A 21011-nucleotide genomic window follows, 5' to 3' on the forward strand; every position below is an offset into this window, starting at 1 on the left:
AAATTAAACAGACATACAACAATATTCATTTAAAATCAACCTATGTACTTACAAGCTTTTGACACTGCAAGGTTTACGAGTCTAGGTAAAAGTTCTGGTATAGCAAGAAGTAACTCCTGATTTATGTCCCGTACATTTACAAAACCTTTACTTCTTTTTTGTTTATTTTGTGCAAATACTGAAATGATAAAATCAATAAATAAAATATTAAGGTACATTTGGCAAATTCTTTCATCATCAGATTTGTCAACTATGGAGATACCAACTTCTAGAGGAAATCATAGTTTATATAACTTGTTAAACAGTTTAGCTATCTGGGTTTTAAGTATACAATTACAATGTATAGCCTGGAATATTTCTTTGAATTACAAGAAGCATCTTCAGAAAATGATAAAAGTGAAGACATTCTATTTTCCAAAAATCAAACCAAAATTACGATATAAATGCTAAAATGTGGCACTCTGGGAGGAACAGGTTTACACATCTTGTAGGCAAATATGTGTAACACTGCTAGTCGGACAGGCACCAAAAGGATTAAACTGACTGACACATGATATCAAACCAATTCCTACAATGTGGCTACAGCCTCCACTCTTATTTGTTTCTCAACAACAAAAATAGAACTCAGATAAACATGCTATGAAAAAAACAACATAGAGTTATGTTATTCCATTTCACAATTTTGTTTTGAGAAGGCAGAAAGATTGATGGTCGGTTCACACAACCACTCAAAATGGTAACAAGCAGGGTTCTCACTAGGACTTTAAAACATGGAGTCCATGGACTCCCAACCCTGAAAAAGTTGGAGTCCAAAAGCGCGTCGCAATTAATATGTTTACAGATTAGTCATTCAATGCTCACAATAGCATTGCTGATATTTTGAATCTTCAAGAGACTTCCAAAGTTTACAAACTCTGAACTACATTGTATAATTATTGTTTTGTTGTTGATATTTATTATGAAATTATTTCATTATAATGCATCAACACATGAAAATCGTTTGTTTGTTTTTTTTTTCACTTTTATACCAAATCAAATTTTATTCTGGTTAAATAAGTCCACTCTAGACTAAAGACAAAAAGTTTATATTTGTAAAAAAAACGTAAATGTATATAGGCAGCGTTTAGCGGAATGAATAGGAAAATCGTGTACAGCTTCCAACAGTGTGTAAGAGATTCATCCGATCGACAATTATTTTAGCAAATATCTTCAAAAGGGGGCAAATTGAAGATTGATATTTAAAGATTTAATGTTGATTAAATAGTAAAGGAACAATTCATTCGCATGTTTGGCTTGGAAACCGAGAATTTTTGCGAAATTTTAGGGTTTCTGGCGAACGTGAAATCGCCGATGTTCGGGATCAATTTTCGGATAGAATCTAAATATCAAAGAAAAGCGTATGTGTATTTTGGTTTGTTGTCCTGGCATTTCGGCACAATATCTTAAATTCTTAATAGTTTTATCGAAAGTTTTTGCAAGAATGAAACTAAAGCAAAATTGTGCATAGAAAATACCGAAAATATTCGACAATCATTCAAAATTACACGCATTTGTAACTTTAAACTTGCGGCGTAAATAGTCGATAATTTTATCCTTTTGTCGGTAAAATTTGCTAATTTCCAATCAACTGTTGATCAAAGATATAAAATTATCACCTCGTGTTATATCTGGTAATTACATGTACTGTACAGCGCGTGTATACATTAGTCTGATCACTAAATTGCGTGATAATGATCGTAAGCGTTATCGCTGATTGGCTAATCGCTTCACGGGTCGATGTGCATAGGCCTACCTATAGACTGACACGCGCTGACGCATTTGTGTATTTCTGGTTGTAAACAATCGGTAATGTTTATGCGTCCCCAGGCAAAATTAAGCGTACGTGGAATCCTTGCTCTGAAATCATTTGCGTCCAGCTGTAATAAACATGCGTACCGGGACGCCGAAATAAGCGTCCCCGAGAACCCTGAACAAGTAGACATACCACTCAAAATGGTAAAGAGTAATTTTTTAACTTACATGAGGATTTGTTGTCATAAATATCAAGGTCTGAGATTGCTACTGCGAGAATTCTACAAAAGTTGGCGAGTTGGTCGTCTTTGAGACATTGTATCAATGTTTGTATATTATCTGAAATGAAAAATAACAACATTCTATGAAAATCAACACAACTAGTTTTAAGGGAAAAAATCTGTTATTACTAAATTTTTATACAGAAGATAACAAATATACATTGAATAACATCACACCAGTCATAAAGGATGCATGAACACAAGATATATCAATATAAAAATCCCATCTTAAAGATATGATGATTTAATTTAATGGGTTATAACTTAGTCAAACACTGTACAGGCCATGTTGTGTCAAAAAATTATACATTACACATCAGAATTTCCCACATAAATCATTGTTGTCCTTACAAAATTATATCAGTCTGGATATAATCATTATTTATATTGATTTGAAGCATTTCTTGTAATTGTTCATTTTCGAGCTCACCAGAACTGTTAACTTATAATAAAACACTATGATTCTTGAAGAGCTTCCACTAAAAATTTCTTGATTTTAACAGACATGTATACAATTAATCATTAGGCCTTTCACACGCATACTTCATGTAGATTTGAATTTGAAGGGAGTTCACTATCCAGTCTTGATTTTGGGAAGAATGATTGCTAATAATTGCTAATTTGGGAAGTGAAAAAAGGTGGTTTAAGTTCAAATTTTTTAGAAAACTGCATGGTTTTAAAGAAAATTTCCATTGGGCAGAGGTCTATTATAGGCCTATTTTATATAAAGCGAAAAATCACTGCTATCAGAATACAACTATTAAGCTACCAACACTGTAGGACTTGGCCAGTCTACATCAAAGTTCAGACTGACCTATATACTATATACTGATGGCAAGGGAAATTTTACTTTCTGTTCCGGCAGGATCAGGATTATACAGACAAATATTTCAACCATTACGCTATTTAAACTTACTTATTTTGTTCAGATCTAGAAGTATTTTTTTGGACTGTAGCATGTCTTCTATCAACTGACAGGCTATAATGAAAGTTTTCTGGTGTGCTAACAATGTGAACATATAACTTAGTACATCCTCTTGTTCCATCAAGTAGGTTGTGACCTGTTCTCCAACAGTCTGAAAAAATAAATAAAACTGTCAGATGAAATATCAGATTTCATCAGTGAGATATACCGCTTATTTCACTGTTTTTTTTAACAGCTCTAAATACTTTTTTATATCCACTTTTTATTGTAGAAAGGAGAATTCAGACTTTTAAATCAGCAAAAAAGTCTAAGAATTTTATAGACTTGGGCAAAGGAGCAGTATTAATTTCATACATAAAGAGTGAAATGGGAAGAACAAACAACATTTACTGCCCTGTCACAAAAAGGTCTTTTCCCATCAAAAAGGAGGACAAAAACTAGTCTTTGTCAGAAAATATAACAAGAGCCGTTGAACCGGGTGATGCTCCCCGACTAGGTTTTGGACACAGAAAAGTATATCTTTTGTAGTTTCAGAGTTATTTCCCAGACAAAGTTCAAACTGTGATAATTCCAAACTTAGGCAAGGCAGAGTTACTGTTCTTTGCACTGCACTTCTACTCAAAGAGATCTATCTACCGACTTGCGTGCCACACATCTTTTCAATATGTTGATCACTTCTGTGAAATAGTTGTAAAATTCGACAACAAATAACAAAGTAATGGGCCGGACACAATTTTGCTTCAAGGTCATGCTGTGACCTTGACCTTCAAGGACACGACCCAAATGTTGCGCGCAACACATCTTCTCAATATGGTGATCATTTCTGTGAAATAGTTGTAAAATCCGACTACAAATACAGACATTATGGGTCGAGCAGGATTTTGCTGCAAGGCCATGCTGTGACCTTGACCTTCAAGGTAGCAACCCATTGTTGTGCGTGACACATTGTCTCAATATGGTGATCATTTCTGTGAAATAATTGTAAAATCCAACTTCAAATAAAGTTATGGACCACACGATTTTGCTTCCAGGTCATGCTGTGACCTTGACCTTCAAGGTAGCGACCCAAATGTTGCGCGCGACACATCGCCTCAATATGGTGATCATTTCTGTGAAATAGTTGTAAAATCCAACTTCAAATAACAAAGTTATGGACCGGACACGAACTCGGGAAGTACGTACGGACAGACAACCCGGCGACCATATGCTCCCCGAAATTTTTCGGGGAGCATAATTATGACCATTTTAATAATGATATATATTTGACTAGCATATGTGAACAACAAGGGTGACTTAATTCAATTTTTTTTTGTTCGTGATGGTAGTATTGGTAGTTTGATATTTCATACTCACAGTTGGTGTCATTTTTGTAAGTATCTCTAGCACCATGGCCTTAATTCTTAAGTCTTTGTCTGATTCTGAAATAAATAAAAATAAATTAAATGTATAAAATTGTATAACTGTCTTTGAAATTTTGACATCACTTTCTCCACTGATGAAAAGGTCTGGGTATAGAGAAAAAAATACATTGCTATATTGTGCATTTTCAAATATTATTTATTACTTTATGTTGTGTCCTGAGCTTGCTGAGGCCCACATGGAAGATCAGGAAACCAAATGTGTAAGCCTCATTAAATAAAGTCGTTACTTAATAGTTTGAGATTTTAAAGAAATTTTAAGTTCAAACTCAGATCTATTTATATTTGTACATTTATATTTGACTGGTCAGAAAACAGCAGAGAATGTACACTGACCAATGATAATCCAGAGATTTAACAAGTACATTGAAACTAGTTTTATTGCCTTAAGCCAAGTTAAGGCCAGGTAATATGCACTGGTATTTTTCCCAATTCTGAGGTAAACAATTGAAAAATTAACATCAAGATATTGATAATTCTCTAAGAATGTTTTTTGAAACAATATGTTTATCTTTTTTCAAAGCACATTAGCTCTATTCAAGGAATTTATAGAGATCAAAGCAATAATCGTCAACAAGTCAATCCTTTTTTGATGTGTTAAAACAATCATTCAACACATTCCCATGTCATAACATTTCCTTATTGTATAATTATCAACTTAATATAGTTATCTAATATGATACACACATTGGTTTATAGTGCAGAAAGTTCATTTTCAACATGTTTGTTTCTGTTAAGGTAAATCCTCCGACTTAAAACTTTTCACAGCTATTTTCCAAATTAAGAAATCTATTTTCACATACCTCTCCTATATTTTGTGAATGGTGGAAATAAAGAAGGAAACATCAAAATTCTGACCAGTACCTGAAAATAAAGAAATAAACTATTCAGAAATGTACATACACTGGTTTTTGGGTGTTATTGTCCTTACTCCTCATTCTACTGAAACTGTAAGTAACTAAGTCCTTACTACCAGTATAGAGCCAGGCCAGTAGGACTAGACACTAAAACGAGTTTTCCCTTTATGTAACAGAACACTATAAAAGGCCCCTTTCCAACAGAAATTTTATTTACAATCATGCAGCAGTGTTCAATCTAGAGCGCGCCATTGCGCCATTGACCCCCTGAAAAGGCCGCCGGCGCAAAACAAAATCAACTGTGGGCCCGACGGGCGCACTCATAGAAAATGCCCTAAATGACATTAGAATGCTTTCTTAAACCTGATTAAGTACATAAAAGAAGTTTCTTGTGAATAATATTAATAAATACTGAATTCAAAACTGAAGTTTGTATTGAAAAACAAGAGCATGTTGGTAAGATAGTTTACCGCACTCGGTAACCCATTTAAAACCTTTATCGCTACGCTCTCTCGGTCCGCGTCTGTAAATACTATGTAGACTTGTTCTTCGTACCGTAACTATTACTTACTTTTGAGTCACAGTTTTTATAAGCAAAACAAATTGTCACAGATAATCCAATACGTGCATGTAGTTATAGTTTTTTTCACGGTCAAAACAAATAAATATGTAATAACTTTCCAAAAGAAAAAAATATATATATTTGTGAAAAGTGCGAGTTAATTATAGAGAAGTGTGCATAAATTATTACAAACACGCCTTCATCAAATTAAAAAAGTCTTAAAGATGGAGCAATCAAACACGATTGGCTAGGGAGTGTCTGACAATTAAGTAAATTAACTTTGATTGGTCTTTGGCTGGTCGGCGCTAAAACATTGTGCATATCATTAATCAATACAGACATCTTAAGCGTGACGTAAGAACTGCTGCCCGACAAAAGATCAAAGGTACCGGTATGTCAATATACATTGTCTTAGCACCTGTTGACACTTTGTTTTTCGCTTGGATATATTGAGAAAGGTAAATGTTTTTAGCGACTATTGTAAGTTTATATTCTTCATAAACAAAGCTAATTTCAAAATATGATTTTCCTTTATATATCGGGCGCTGATTAAACAAGAGCTGTCCGTAAGACAGCGCGCTCGACTTTTTTATTGCTTGCCAATAAAAAAAGTTTTTGCAGTAAAAGGCAATACAAGAATCTCTGTATTTTTAAAGTGAACAATGGCCATGAGCATTAAGATATTTAGTGAAGAATTATTTTACTGAATTGTGTGATACCCTTGAACACTGCAGGTTCAGTGGATAGGAATGAATTTTTTTAGATTTTTTAAGTTTTTTAGTGCTTGCCTATAATACAAAACATTGACAGTTAAGGGCCATAATTCAAATAAAATCTTTGACAGAATTACCTTCTCCTGGACATGTTTGGGAATCATGATTGTAAACAAGTATTCCAACTTTCAAATTAATATCTCAAACAGTTCAGTCAAAAAGTGGACTGGTACTAAAAACTTAACCAAGATTCTAAGTCGATAAAAGGCCTAATTTTTAAAACAAATCCTTGACAGAGTTACCTTCTCTTGCGTACAGATGGGGGTAATGATGTGAAATAGCATTAAAAGTTTCAAAGCAATATCTCAAAGGGTTAAGGCAATAAGTGGATTTTACCCATATTCAATGTATTTTCTAAGTCAAAAAGGGGCATAATTCTGTCAAAAACATTGACAGAGTTATGTCCTCTTGTCTGTTGATGAAGGTCGTGATGGTAAACAAGTATGGTCAGTTTCAAAGCAATACCTCCAATGGTTTTGAAATAAAGTGAGGTGGTACAAAAAACTTAACCAAGCTCAATACACTTTCTAAGTCAAAAAAGGGCCATAATTCTGTCAAAAACCTTGACAGAGTTATGTACTCTTGTCTGTAGATGGAGGTTATGATGGTGAACAAGTATGGTAAGTTTCAAAGCCATACTTGTAATACTTCTGAAATAAAGTGGGGTGGTACGAAAAACTTAACCAAGGTGTGACGCCGACGCCGGGGCGAGTAGGATAGCTCCCCTTTTCATAGAAAAGTCGAGCTAAAAACTGAACATTATTATCAAATATCCCTGGTAACATTAAAATAAGATTCATATTTTTCTTTGAACATTATGTCATCGCGTTTCTTTACCAATCAGTTCTTAAAATTGAGCCTGTATCAACGCTAATGTCATTTTTTTTTTAGTCGAGCTGTTTTGGAATTTTCAACCGTTTTTGGTCTAAATATGGTACGTGAACAAGTAACTTAAAAGATACAACACCTTATTTGAATTTGATGTTCATTTTAAGTGTGGGCCCCCTTTTTTCTCAAATGACCCCCTTTTGAAAAGTTTATGGGCCCGAAGGGCCCCCTGGGAATTTGTTCTAGATTGAACACTGATGCAGGTTTCTTGAAAATTGAATAGCAATAATTCTTCTAAAAAAAATCAAAAGGTATCTTTCCAATTAAAAGAGAAAAACTCATGACTACATGAAAGTTGTTGGTAGAACTTAATTTTTTGTTCCTTGATAATAAAATCCCTTAACCTTCAAATAACTGTTCCAAATTCAAAGCAAAGTAAAAAAATTATTCAGTTTTTTTACGAAGAATTTTTTAAAGAAAAAGCAGACTTCTTAGAATCTAAAAATCCTGCATTCAGGAAAAATCATAAAGATATTTACCAACCATGGATATATAAAATATACCTGTAGAAAGTTACTTTTAAAGGTATAAAAATATTTTAAATATGTACATTATTTTAATAATCATAATGTCACAGAAAAGATGTTATTTTATGAGGTGAATTTCAAGATTTTACACAGGAAAAGAACTTACATCCACTCCACCATTTTTATACAAGCTAACTGCATATTTATTCTGCTCATCGTCGGCTCCGGAATCATCCTGACCTCTACGAGACTCAAAGTTCATTAGTTTTCCTAGGATTCCCTGAAATTACAACAACAGTCCTAAAAATACACTAAAAATATCAAAAAGCACCAAATTCTAAAACATGTTTAACTTCTAGATATAAAGAATATATTTGAGGTAATGAAATTATTAATTAAGGTTTATTAGAAAGAATGATGTTCTGTTGTTTACCTTTAAGTCTTGAAAGAATTGTTCTTTATCACATTCTGGATCGAGACTTCCATCATCAAGTTTAGTAACTGTAAGGGGTATGTCATTATCACTGACACTTTCCAGAACATGTTTAGGTACCTAAATAAACACAAAAATGTCATATCTCATTTATTTAATAATTTAGAACAATTCATAAATATCTGTTTAATATGACAAAGAAAAATCTATGTTTTATTATCAAAAATGCATGACTAGTGGATAAATTAACTCCCAAACATACATGTGAACTTTTTATCAAGTGAGAGATTTTTTTTCAAAAAGAGGGAGATTTTAGAATTTGCAATTAACAAAGAAGAAAGTTTTGATATCAAAAAGAGGGATATTTCTTTAATTTGTGAAAATACCCCTTATTTTAAGAAAAATCTTTGAAAATATGACTGCAGAAAGTGGGAGTCTCCCGCTTAAAGTGGAGTTCACATGTATGCCCAAAGGCCTTTTGGAAGATTGCACACCCATTTTGAAAATGTTTGGTGGTTTCTATCTTTTTAGGTCAGGGCAAGCAAGCTTTGATTCAACAAAAGTAATTTTCAAAAATATCTGCCTGACATGACATTCAAACAGCTGTCATCAATGCCTCTAAGTCTTGTATTTTTATTAATCTTTACATTTATCAGTTTTAAATGAAAAATAATTATTGTTTGGCAATATTGACCAAAACATTTTCCGGTTTCTGTTAATAATATTTGTAATTTACTATTATTTATATTTATTTACACTAAGAATTTTAATGACAGTATAGATCTCAAAACATAAATCATTATAACTGCTTAATTGCCTAGTGGGGAGTGACCTCATAGTTGCAACGTCGAATCTTGGACAAACCATTTTTTTGTAGTTTACATAAAGTAACTAAGAATTTTATTATTTCTTTTAATTATTTGAAACATGAGTTGATAAAGCATGTGTTTCATTAAATTAAACATCCTAGCATTTTACCTAGATACAGTTCCCTTTACTTTTAAATTTTAGGAACATTCTAATTGCACTCTTGTCTTTCTGCCTGTTATTGAGTGTTAGTCAATTTTTCATGACCACAAATGAATAACTTGATGCATTTCAATCATGCTTTGTAACTTTTTCACAATTGAAACCAGAAAAACCCTTAGCTACTGACCAGGTTACTAAAAGGAATACAAAGGAAAGTTGGCTTCTTGGCAGACACTCAACCATTATTATTATATCACTAAAGGTTTAACAGACATAACTTAAGAGTAAGTCTGTTTGAGTGGTTCATACTTTATTTTCTTAATTTCAATTTTCATTAAAAAAATATCAAACAGACTAGATCTAACACATTGTTACATGATATAAAGTCTGATAATTTATTTACCTAATATTTTCCTTAAAGATTTAACTATTTTAGTTTGTTTTTTCCGTAAAAATGTTGGGATAGTTTCCAAAACATCTTTGTTTTTGTTACCCCACCCACTGCATTTTTCATGAGCTTCGAAGAAAACGAAACATTTATTTTCAAAGATCTTTTCACCGAAAAAAAAACATACTTGGCTCAACCGCTTGTACCCGTTTCCAGAATATTGCCACTGTTCATGAGAAAGAAAAACAGAGCTCTTATTTGGAGCATTCCGTGGTTTTTGACGGAACATTTTTTTCTTTCTCGGCGGTAATATTTTTTCTGCGCATCTAGTTCGCGCATGGGCAAATATCCGCTTATATCTTCCACAAAATATTTTAAGAGTTTTACGAAAATATATTTTTTGAGTAGTGCAAAAGATGCCTTGTTTATAAGAAATAGAGTCGAATATGAGAGTGCAATTGATTTTGTTTTATTCATAAATTAAATGGTTATATTTGTTTAAGCGACATGCACTTCCGATCGTCTGCCGGAAGTATTTTGATTACTGTTGCTACTGGTGAAGCGATTCTTTAATTGATGGTCAGTGCGCCGTGTAAGGATAAATACTCGAAAGAGAAAGTAAAATTGATCAGTAAACGGAAGTTTTATTTATGTAAATGATTATCTTCTTATCATGCTTGCTCATATGTATTGCATGAGAATGTGAAGTGTTTAAACACCTACGAATAGATAAGTCGATCTACCGCTTTAATACCACGTATGTATATTTATCGGATATATTGGAATTTAAAGCATTTGTGTTTATATCGTTATGAAGGTTAATCCTTTACCTGTAATCCAGTGAATCAGACGGCCAGATAGCTAAAATAAATGTCGTTTAAGAAACTTCTCAGGGAATTATTTAGATCTACCTTAGTTTAAGTGTTGTTAACAATGTGTGAATCAGACCACAATTATGACGACAGGGAAGTTACAAATAGCTTGATAGATTTAAGTGAAGTGTCTATATATTTTAATGACAATAAAACAAAGGGTTCAAGATCTGCTGTAGAGTGGACAAATGCAATCACAGGATGGAAAAAACCAAATGATAATGCTTTAAAAACAAATAACGGTAACACTATTAAAAAGAAACGAATTGTGGAAAGATCACTTACTGATCTTACTTATGGCAATGGTTACTCGAACCAAAACTTTGGAGATGATTATTGGTCTAATGGCTCAGCTCTTGGAGAGCAGAAACAGGCGGTCAGGTGTATTGGAGATGAAATGGAAACATTTCCTGTTCCGCCGTGGAAATCCAACATTGAACAGGGTACATGTAGGTATATACATGATAATGGTAGTTATAGGACGCTGAAGTTTATGTATGATGACAGAAAAGAATGGTATACTATGCGAAAAAAACGTCCAGAGAAAGTTTCAACTACATGGCATCATACATGTAAAAGAATGCAAAGGGAAATGAAAAGACAATTAAAGAAAGAGCTGGCTACTGCTGAACGAGAGCGTGACAGAAATTTAAATCTGAAAAGTAGACAAAGTAGTGCTAAAAGTAGTACTGGATATACGAGTGCAGAAGAAACCCATATATCTACAGGTAGAAGCTTGCTGTCAGTAGAAGAAAATTTGACAGAAGCTAAAAAAGGAAATCAGTATTTTGAACAATCTGTCGAAAAGGAACCACAACAGTCGATCCATAATGAGCTTTTTATTGGTAGGGAGCAATCAGTCAAACATAAAGAAGTGGCATCAAATGACACTAGGTTATCTGGTATTGAATATGTCAAACATGTTCGTAGGAAAGAAACTCGGGTCAGAAGTACTCATTCGGATGGTGCTGTTAATCAAAAAGGAAAGATGAAAACAATTCACGAATCAGAGCCAGTTACTCCTGTGCCTCATTATTCAATACCATCTGGTAGCCAGATGATTAAGTCAGCGAGCGATCTTTTTATTGAAAACTTCTCTACAAGAATAAGTGCTTTAGAGGATGAAATAAAAAAAGATTCAAAATGGTTACGCAAAAATGAAAATGATTTAACTAAAATGCAAAGTAATCGCCCAAAATATAGAGAAGCTGGCCGTTCTAATTTCAAAGACAGTTTGACACCTCGTGGCCCAATCAGAACGGAACACCTCACTAGTGATATTTTCAGTGTAAAACCGATGGCTCAAAAAGAACTACGGCCATTGGACAAAATAAAGAATGGAAATAAGACAAATAATATGGGAGATTTCATTCAGAATGAGAGATATGGCAATAGCCCAAACAAAAATAATCATATTAATCATAATGGTTTTACAAACGCCAATAACAACAATATGGAATTAGACAGAGGACCTATCTATAAAGGTGCCGATGATATCTGTAAACAAGGACTTTTTGATACACTCACAGGTACAAAAATCAATACACAAAACAATAAAAAGACATCAAAAGGATTTTCAACTCCATCGACGATCACACTTTGTGATAACGGGTCTAATAATGGGAATACTAGTCAACATGTAAACGAAAAAGCAGGCGATTTATATAGGCCAATACCAATTGTAATTGAAAAGAAACACGAGAAACGGGGAACCTTGCAAAATGTACCAGCATTGCTACCAGAAATATCAGGAAAACGATTGGAACCTACCAGTGTAGGTCACAGGTTAATGTGATCATACTGATGCATGTCTTTTAAAAGTAATTCTATACTGCCATTTCCTATAAGTACTTGTTTCTATGATTACAGTACCGAAAGCTGCCTTATTAATAGAAAATTTCAGTCATTTCATTTTGTGTATGTTGACTGCAAACTTAATAGTGTTCTCATGTTATATGTTAACCATTCCACGTTAACTATTTACAAATTTGTAAACGGGTCTTCATAGCAAGTCTTTTAAATGATTAATTGATTTTGAAGTCATCCATTTTATTAGAGTGGATGTGTCTTTTTAATGTTTATTATCTCAATTAAATTTTATTAAACCACCATTAATATTCATATTCAATAAGATATTCCTCTTTGAAAAATTGAATTAAGTACAAAACTTAAAACGATTTATTTAAAGTGATTAACAGTGTTCTGGTTATTTAATACTGATATTAAAGTTTATTGATTCGTCCACAGTTGTTAATAAAACTGGTATCTAAAAAGTCTTAAAGACTATTTTTGTTACTGTAAAGATTCAATTTTCACCAACAAAGAACTTAATTATAAAATTCTGCATAAACTTATTGGGATGAATAAGTAATGAGTTATAATGGCTATTTCTTCTTACATTCTTTGTGATTGGACATTTAAAGAGACTGTAGATGAATAATTAATAATATGTCTACCAGTGATAGACAAAATATCCTCTGTTTATCTCTCCTGTAATTGATTCTTCTGTTTAATGTTTAAATGATTGAACTGGTTAATAGGGGAGCTAATCAGTTACTTGCTTTGAAGAAGACCCAGTCGTTATGATTAATAGATTTTCCCTTACTTTGATAAAAAAAAAACTGGATTTGGCTCTGTATTGTCGTGAGCAGTTTGTACTCGTCGCAATATTATGTCTCATAATGCAATATTTTTGTTCAAAATAAATGATCATTCTCTGTTATAGCACACATACCTTCTTGTGTATCTAATTGAAAGTCTCCCGGTAAGAGTTATGTAACTTATAGATTTTTCTATGGAAAAACTAAGCTAATATTTAGTTCAACGGATATGTCTCTTGAGCAGTATCGCGCTTTATTCTAAAAGGCATATTTTTTTTCTCTCATGAATTTCTTTTAAAATTGTTGCATCTAAAATTAATTTGGGGATACAAATGTACTTGTATTATCTATTGTTTCTGTTTCAAAATATTGCCTATGTTTTAGGTATTTTCTCAGTTGTAGTGGAATATATATTTTGCATTTATTTTGTAATGGAAAGAAATGATGGATTAGCCATGCATTGATTTTAACATAATCGTGTATTGTACTTACACAGACAAATAGTTTAATCTGCGAAAAAGATTAAAATATACTTTTTGATAATGCAAGGTCATGATTTAAGTTATATTTTAAGCTTATTTTAAATATCGATTTTATGACTGTTAAAGTATTAAATCCATTTTAATCTGTAGGTTAACTGTGTGTCAATTCGTAGATATCTCTATTTTAATCATATGACAGTAATAATGCGATCAAAATTTTAATCATATGACAGTAATAATGCGATCAAATCCATAAATAGGTATATTTTACAGCGATTTACCTTTATTAATTAGCGTTGAAATAGTGTCAAGACTGGCGGCTGACTGCAGGATGAGACGAACTGTATGATTTTAAATGCGCCGTCTTTTCACTTATTTTATTTAATATTTAAAAAAAAACTTTAATGACATAGGAGATTATAATGATATGAATACATGTTAAAATTTATACATGTATATTTCTCTGCATTAATTATCGAGAAATGCCGCCATGGCCTGTGCGTTTCGCTATGTCCAATCGTCTCCCGCACGAATTGCACTGTATTTAAAGAAAATAAATAAGTGCAAACCTTAACGTAAAAAGAAACACACATCCAAAACGGCAAATCAAAATAATTGCAGCGAAACTAAATCATGGACGTTATTGCTATAAGTTTGACCCATTAACATGCTAGCTACATCAAGACGATGCATTTCCAAATATCAAGGCCATTCAGGTTAAAATAAAACATGCAGAATTAGTTATAAGAATTGCTAACGTTTTCTGCATCTGTTCATTGTATAATGCGTTTACAAGCATTTATTGTTTATTGTTATTTTAAAGATGTTTATTTTATGTATCATGCAATATTGCAATATATTATTAAATCTGGTAATTAGTTATGTTGTTTTATATATTCCCCAAAGTTTTCTATATTTAACAGAAAGTTTATAGTTTTAAACTGGCAGTTGAAGATATAATTTTATTTAAAAGTCCAGTCGAACATCTTATTTAATTGGAAGCAAGACTACCAACGACTTATGCAAAGAGTTTGACATCTCGACGAATAAATTCAAAGTATTTACTACATGTTTAATGTAAACTTTAGAAAGTTATTCGGAAATAAAATAAAACAAAACAACAATAATGATAAAAAACTTGTTTTGTTGCTTCTTGTAAATTTATGTAGATGAATTAAACAACACATACGTGTACTTTGTTTACAAATGAATCACACACATTGAGTACAAATGACTTCAACTTTGTGCTGAAATAGTTATGGTGCTTACATAAGAGAAGAAAACATTAGTTACAATAAAATATTTATAGAATATTATTATAAAACTGGTAATATTATTACGATAGTGTAGTGTTTACAGAGGTCAAGACAGTCCTGTATACCCAAAGTACTTCATTTTAAGGGGGAAAATGTCTTGGGGAAATAATCCAAACTGGCATTGAGAATATTTTGGCTATGTGTGTCTAGAAATTTGGACTTTAAACATGGGCTGGCCAATAAGAGTAATTTCAAGTAAGAGAAGGTTGTCCTTACATATGAGAAAAATACGTACTTTTTCATTTTTGAATTTGACTCAATCCACGAACATCAATAATAGATTAAAGCAAAAAGAAACAATATAGACCATCTCCCCAAATAAAAAGTTCTGGAAAACAATTACAAAAATGTAAAATACATGTAGATACGTATAATTTTAATAATCTATTATAAAATTTTGTTGTTTGTTTACATGCTAACACGATAAAAATAATAACACATTGATCAACTTTTCTAAAGCAAACTTCATACGATATTGAAAAACAATCATTAATTTGCATTTTACTGTCATTTTATTGTATGCAACTATCTGTACTAAAAAGAATAACGTATGCTTTATTGTTACTTTGTGACGTGATCAATAATTCAATAATTATAACTTATAATTAACTATAATAATGTCAAATTATATGAGAACGTTGTTGGATCTAGTTTTTATCATATCCTCGGAACAATTTATTTTAATACTTGCAGAAGTATCCACATATAACTTGGCTCACAATTCAATTCAATTCAATTCAAACTTTATTGTCAGAGTCACAGTTTACAATATGCAAAAACATGTGAACATATACAATCATTAAGTTAGCAGCAGTAGTACACGTAACAAAAATATAATCTTGTCAAAAACATTTTACAAAACTAATGCTCTAAGTATGGAGGGGAAGTGATTGGACTACATTTTTTTACTATTTAAAATGTAAAGCAAATTAACAGGTTGTAACAGGTACAATAATACGAACAGCAGAGAAAGAAACAAAATTAATACGGATTTCTTAAGCTGACACATATAATGAATATTAGTTTATGCTTGTTTATATATGTAAAAAACAAAACAAAACAAAAAACAATAAAGAACGAGGGCACAATTTAAAAGATTTATAAGATGCGCTTATGACTACACGCCCTATAGTAAAATAATCAGTAGACTGACGTAATTTTACCTGGCAGATCTATAATTAACTTCCTGTACTTGTTCCATTGGTAACAGTCAAGATAATTAGAAATTGATCAACATTGAGTTGTTTATGTTATTTTTAGAGTGATGCAATTATCTTTGATTTGTTTCCATTATTTGCCGCTTTCGTCTTTTGTTGTGATGCCATTTTTTGTACTGAATTAATTGTAACATTGATATAGAAACAGGAACCTTTATTGGAACAAGGACCTTGCGAGCAGTTTTCTACATGCATTTACATGAAACTGACACCAACATTTTCTCTCTTTAATTGATCACAAAGATTGACGTTTACTGATAAACTATTGTTGTTCATTTTGTAATACAATTCAATTACCGTCGAAACACATTATAACCCTTTAACTAGTTGATGATTTTGTAATAAATACCTGTGTCTAAATAAGGTTAATAGGATATATATGTAACTTGATATCAAGAATACGTTTTGATTTTCAGTGAAACGGAAATTAGTTGACAAGTTAATTATATCAGTTTTGTATAAATAATAAGGACATTTATTGGGGCATTTTTCTACTTTTGTTTTCTTCCAATAGGCGTCTGTAGAGGGACAATATAGGAGACGTCTAGGACGAGTTGTTAAAATTAATAAATACATGAAAACAACTATTGTAGGACTCTAGACGAACAAAACGCTCACTAGCTTTACTACAACTTAGAAGCAAGAAATGCATTGTTTAAATTTTAGAAAGAGAACGAAAAGTATAAAAAATATTAAAATATCAGGCTTTATGTGTATTTATGTGCAGTACATGTATTGTGATTTTTAATTAAATCATCACTTTCCAAAGTTACTTCCAAAGCGGCGACAAGCAACCCTACAACTGAAAATCACGATCTTGCAACGTTGAGTTACACACAGGCTTCCCTGATTGCTGTTATTTTTATCACAAAAGTCTTATTTTTCAGTATCGATATTATAGAGTTATCAAACAAAAACCTTCAACATTTTTACATAAAAAGTTTCATGTTTTAAGAAAACAAATCTATGTTCCTTGGGCGTGATACTATCAAATGTGCAGTGTTTGATTTATAATTTTATACATATTTGGACTATCCTTTTCCAACTATATATATTGTTCAAATATCCCCTAAAAAGCTTTTTAAGAATTTTAATTGATGACAAATAAAATCATGCAGGTCATGAAACTCGCAGAGTGCCACTCTAATTGGTTTGTCAAGTGGATTGCAAACATTTATCTTTCTAGCAGGTAGCACTTTATATAGATTTAAAATTGAATTTTAATTTTCAATTACAGGTTGATATTTTATTTGGCTGTACTTTTACGATATGACATTGTTAGTGGATAAGAAAATATATTTGTCATAGTTCATGAAATATTTGATGAAAAACACGTTTGTAAATATACAAGACGGAACTTGTACGAGTATAAGTACTCCAACAGAAGACTTATATTATATATACCGTATCCGAATGAAATTAACTTACCAACGTCGTCTGAAGGTGTATACATTTTTAATTGGTTTGTATGACTGAGTATTCATTAATCATTTGGAAGCTAAATGTGTCGTCTGCAAGCTTTTTAAATGAGAGTTATTATTATAAATTTACAGAAAAAAAATTAATCAGGCAAAATAAGTTTTATTTGAATTCATACCAAATCATTCAATGATATTATAAATATGAACTTGACAGATTAACTTGTTCTAACTTATATTTAGGTCCAATATGCCCCAAAAAATATTTTTAATTTTATTTCTCAAAAACTATTTAATATTGATGTACTTCTATAGTAACCAAAAAGTTACACATTGGCCAATTACCTGACCCATCTTTTGCATCTGTTGCTTATTGGCAATAAGTACAATTATGATATACATGTATAGTGATATTTTGTATGGAAGTAAAATTCCTATACTGAGTATTTGTTTACATTTTGCTACGTTCATGACAAATTATTTCACATTGAAACATTATAAAATTCACGTAAAAGTTAAAATTTATTTATTTCTGACGCATAATAATGTGCTTTAAGAAGTTTTTCAATTATCGTTATTATGGTCCTTTATATAAAATTGTTTCATATTTTGAATAGGTCTACGAGTCAATTAAACTATATTGAAACTATTGCTTGAATAGTTGTATTACCTCATCTGTCAAAGTTTTTCTCTCAATAGATCAATTGTGCAGAAAATTGGTTGATTTGTCGCTCTGGTAAGATAGTATAAACCCCCTTAACACATTACGCGCATATATTTTATCTTCTTTTTACAATGAACAAGGACACTTCAGATATTTGCGATAAAAACTTCAACAATTGATTTATTAACGTATGTTTATTGAGAAAATTACTTAAGTTTTGCGTTTATTTAGTTGTTTTTCAATCGTGTATGAAAAACATAGAGTACTTGAAAGAAACGAGAAGAATAAAGTAACGTTTTCGCATTAATATATGGACAAAATATATATGTATACTTACTGAATGTAACATAGCAGCGGGAATTAACGGTGGCAAATAAAAGAATAATTTCAAAATAAAAAAACAACAAAACATCTTGATATTTAATGGGGGGAAATTAATGAATTACACATTTCATTTTCTAAAATAAGAGAACTCTTTTTCAAAACCAGACACTCGTATATTGAGAATCATTGAACCGTACAAATAGTGTGCCGCTGATCAAATACACAATGTATCTTGATTTTTCTTTGTTTGTTTACTTTTATGGTTTCTACTTGAAATATAAAAAAAAACATGTAAATGTGCAAGTACATTAAAACCAGTGTTGATATTTATATGCCTTCTTACCAAGACCTCAAGTATTCGTTAAACAGCAACACCAACATTAAAACTATATCGGTATTTATTTTTTTTATCCGACTGTTGTATACAAGTATGATCATTTCAAGTTTTTTATGACACTAATTTGTTCTACATAGATAGACTGACATAATTGAACGATGAAGTGCATTACAGACTTTAAAGTTTATTTCATTTGTGGTTTTAAATTTCATTTGAAACAATACATTTTACTATTTGGCCCACTAATTGACCGTAAGTAGGGTAATAACTATTTAACAATGTCATGCGCTTCTTTGTTAGTAATATACATTTATACAGGTCTACAAAAATGTATTTTCGCTTCACTCGATTATGAAATTGTTGAACATTGTTTAATAAAACGTGCTTGCCTTTTAGAAAAACAAAGGTTTACAAAGACCTAGGCCCGCTTTCCTGCAAGTGGTACGTGTATGTATTAATGTCAAACATTTAGTTCAACTATTTAGAATCTTGTAAGTGTTCAAAAATTGACACCCTCACTCTTGACACGTTTATAAAAAATTAAGACAGGCTTACCCTAAAATTGTTCTCATATAAACTAAATAATTAAAGGAAATTAATAAAAGCTGAAATATACTATACAAAGTTCTTATTTAACCCAGAAAATCCATGCTAAATCTCTGCTTTATATCTAAAAGTGGAGCAGAAGTTCGTCGGTAGATCCTCAATGGTTTAGGAATATATTGTCCTGCATTATTGCATTGGTTCAACTAGTTTGAATATCCCTGTTTATTATTATACTGTGAAGAATATTATCTTGTCTTAATATATAAACCAAGGATATGCGAGATATTTAAGATAACCGGCTATTTCAATATTTCAACAATTTAGACGTGTTTTTGTCTGATCACACTTTAAGCTTTGTCATTGCTCCGGATTTTGTTAAAATGATTTTTTATTATCTACTCCATATGGGACTTTAACCTTTACGGTGATAAATCTAAGTGGTGGTAAGAATAAACAAGACCAAGGACCTTTTATATTGAAAACAAATGTATTTTCTATCCTGATATAAATTGAATATACGTGCATTTTCTTCTTTCATTCATTAAAAAATCTTTGAATTATGAAGCTAATTGTTTAAATGTTGCTTTGATTTGTTTTACAGATTTTAAAATCGTCTTCGATCGTGTTGAAACTCTTAGATGCCGTTATAAAGCTTTTTTTGTCAGTATAAAAAGTTTTATTTTATTTGGTAGTATTATGATTTGCAGTCAAATTAGGCATAAAAATCATATTAATAAATTATATCATTTTGTATAATTTGTTATGATGGAAAAAATTGTATTTCAATGACGCATACAGCTGAAACTTAATATTTATCAGTTGGATCGGCCAGAAATTATACATCTGATTCGACTATAATTATGGTATAACTAGTATTGTTATATAAATGAATTATGTATTACCATAGATACAAATTGGTATGATCATAAAAGACTAAAGGTCTTAGACGAATTTCGTATCCTGGCCCCCTTTGAAAGGTAAGAAAAAAATAGTGTTATTGAATGCAGCAATTTCTACCATTTCAAATATGCTTGTCATAAGAAATATTATCTAATGACACATTTCATTAATTTTATTTTACTTCTTTATGTCTTTTTGTCCTAAAATGGTTTCAAATTGTTAGCTATATCAAACTTCGACAACTTTATCTGATAGATTAATTGTCATTTAAAGTTAAATAAAATGGAAAGCTTAAAGAGCACCAAAAAGATGGCAACACTGAAAATGTTTCATAGACGACAATGACAAGTGTAAACTAACGTTCACCCCCAAGCACCGGCTGAAGACCACTCAACATACACAAGAAAATAGTAAAATTATGAATTTAGACACATCCACGGATTTATTCCTGCGGCGATGATAATAGGACCTTTAGTCTTTTATGATCAGTGATGTATGGTCCCCAAGTAAAGGGATGCTTGTGCCCTAAACAAGAATGAAATAGATAAAACTGAATATCATGGAATTTTGAAAAAAAAGAGGT

At 31.4% G+C, this 21011-nt stretch overlaps 2 protein-coding genes across 3 annotated transcripts in view; one reads left to right on the plus strand and one right to left on the minus strand.

Annotated features, from left to right (window-relative positions):
• LOC132746568 (short transient receptor potential channel 4-associated protein-like) overlaps nt 1-10096 on the minus strand; it is a 28003-nt gene extending 17907 nt beyond the window's left edge. For both annotated transcript variants that reach the window (XM_060735768.1, XM_060735767.1), the window contains exons 1-8: nt 9940-10096; nt 8396-8515; nt 8129-8242; nt 5219-5279; nt 4351-4415; nt 2989-3148; nt 2020-2130; nt 53-178 (exon numbers count right to left, since the gene is read on the minus strand). In XM_060735768.1, coding sequence (XP_060591751.1) covers nt 53-178; nt 2020-2130; nt 2989-3148; nt 4351-4415; nt 5219-5279; nt 8129-8242; nt 8396-8515; nt 9940-10041 — 859 coding nt within the window. In that variant the 5' untranslated portion in view covers nt 10042-10096. The remainder of the gene's footprint in view (nt 1-52; nt 179-2019; nt 2131-2988; nt 3149-4350; nt 4416-5218; nt 5280-8128; nt 8243-8395; nt 8516-9939) is intronic.
• A 158-nt stretch (nt 10097-10254) lies between these two features.
• LOC132746570 (uncharacterized) lies at nt 10255-14585 on the plus strand. The gene has a single exon (XM_060735770.1). It carries the CDS (start codon nt 10686-10688, stop codon nt 12417-12419), a length of 1734 nt encoding a protein of 577 aa, XP_060591753.1. The 5' UTR covers nt 10255-10685; the 3' UTR covers nt 12420-14585.
• Nucleotides 14586-21011: the final 6426 nt, after the last annotated feature.

The sequence above is a fragment of the Ruditapes philippinarum genome, unplaced genomic scaffold, assembly GCF_026571515.1.
Source record: "Ruditapes philippinarum isolate M1 unplaced genomic scaffold, ASM2657151v2 ctg1152_1_1_1_1, whole genome shotgun sequence".
NCBI classification, from domain to species: Eukaryota; Metazoa; Mollusca; class Bivalvia; order Venerida; family Veneridae; genus Ruditapes; species Ruditapes philippinarum.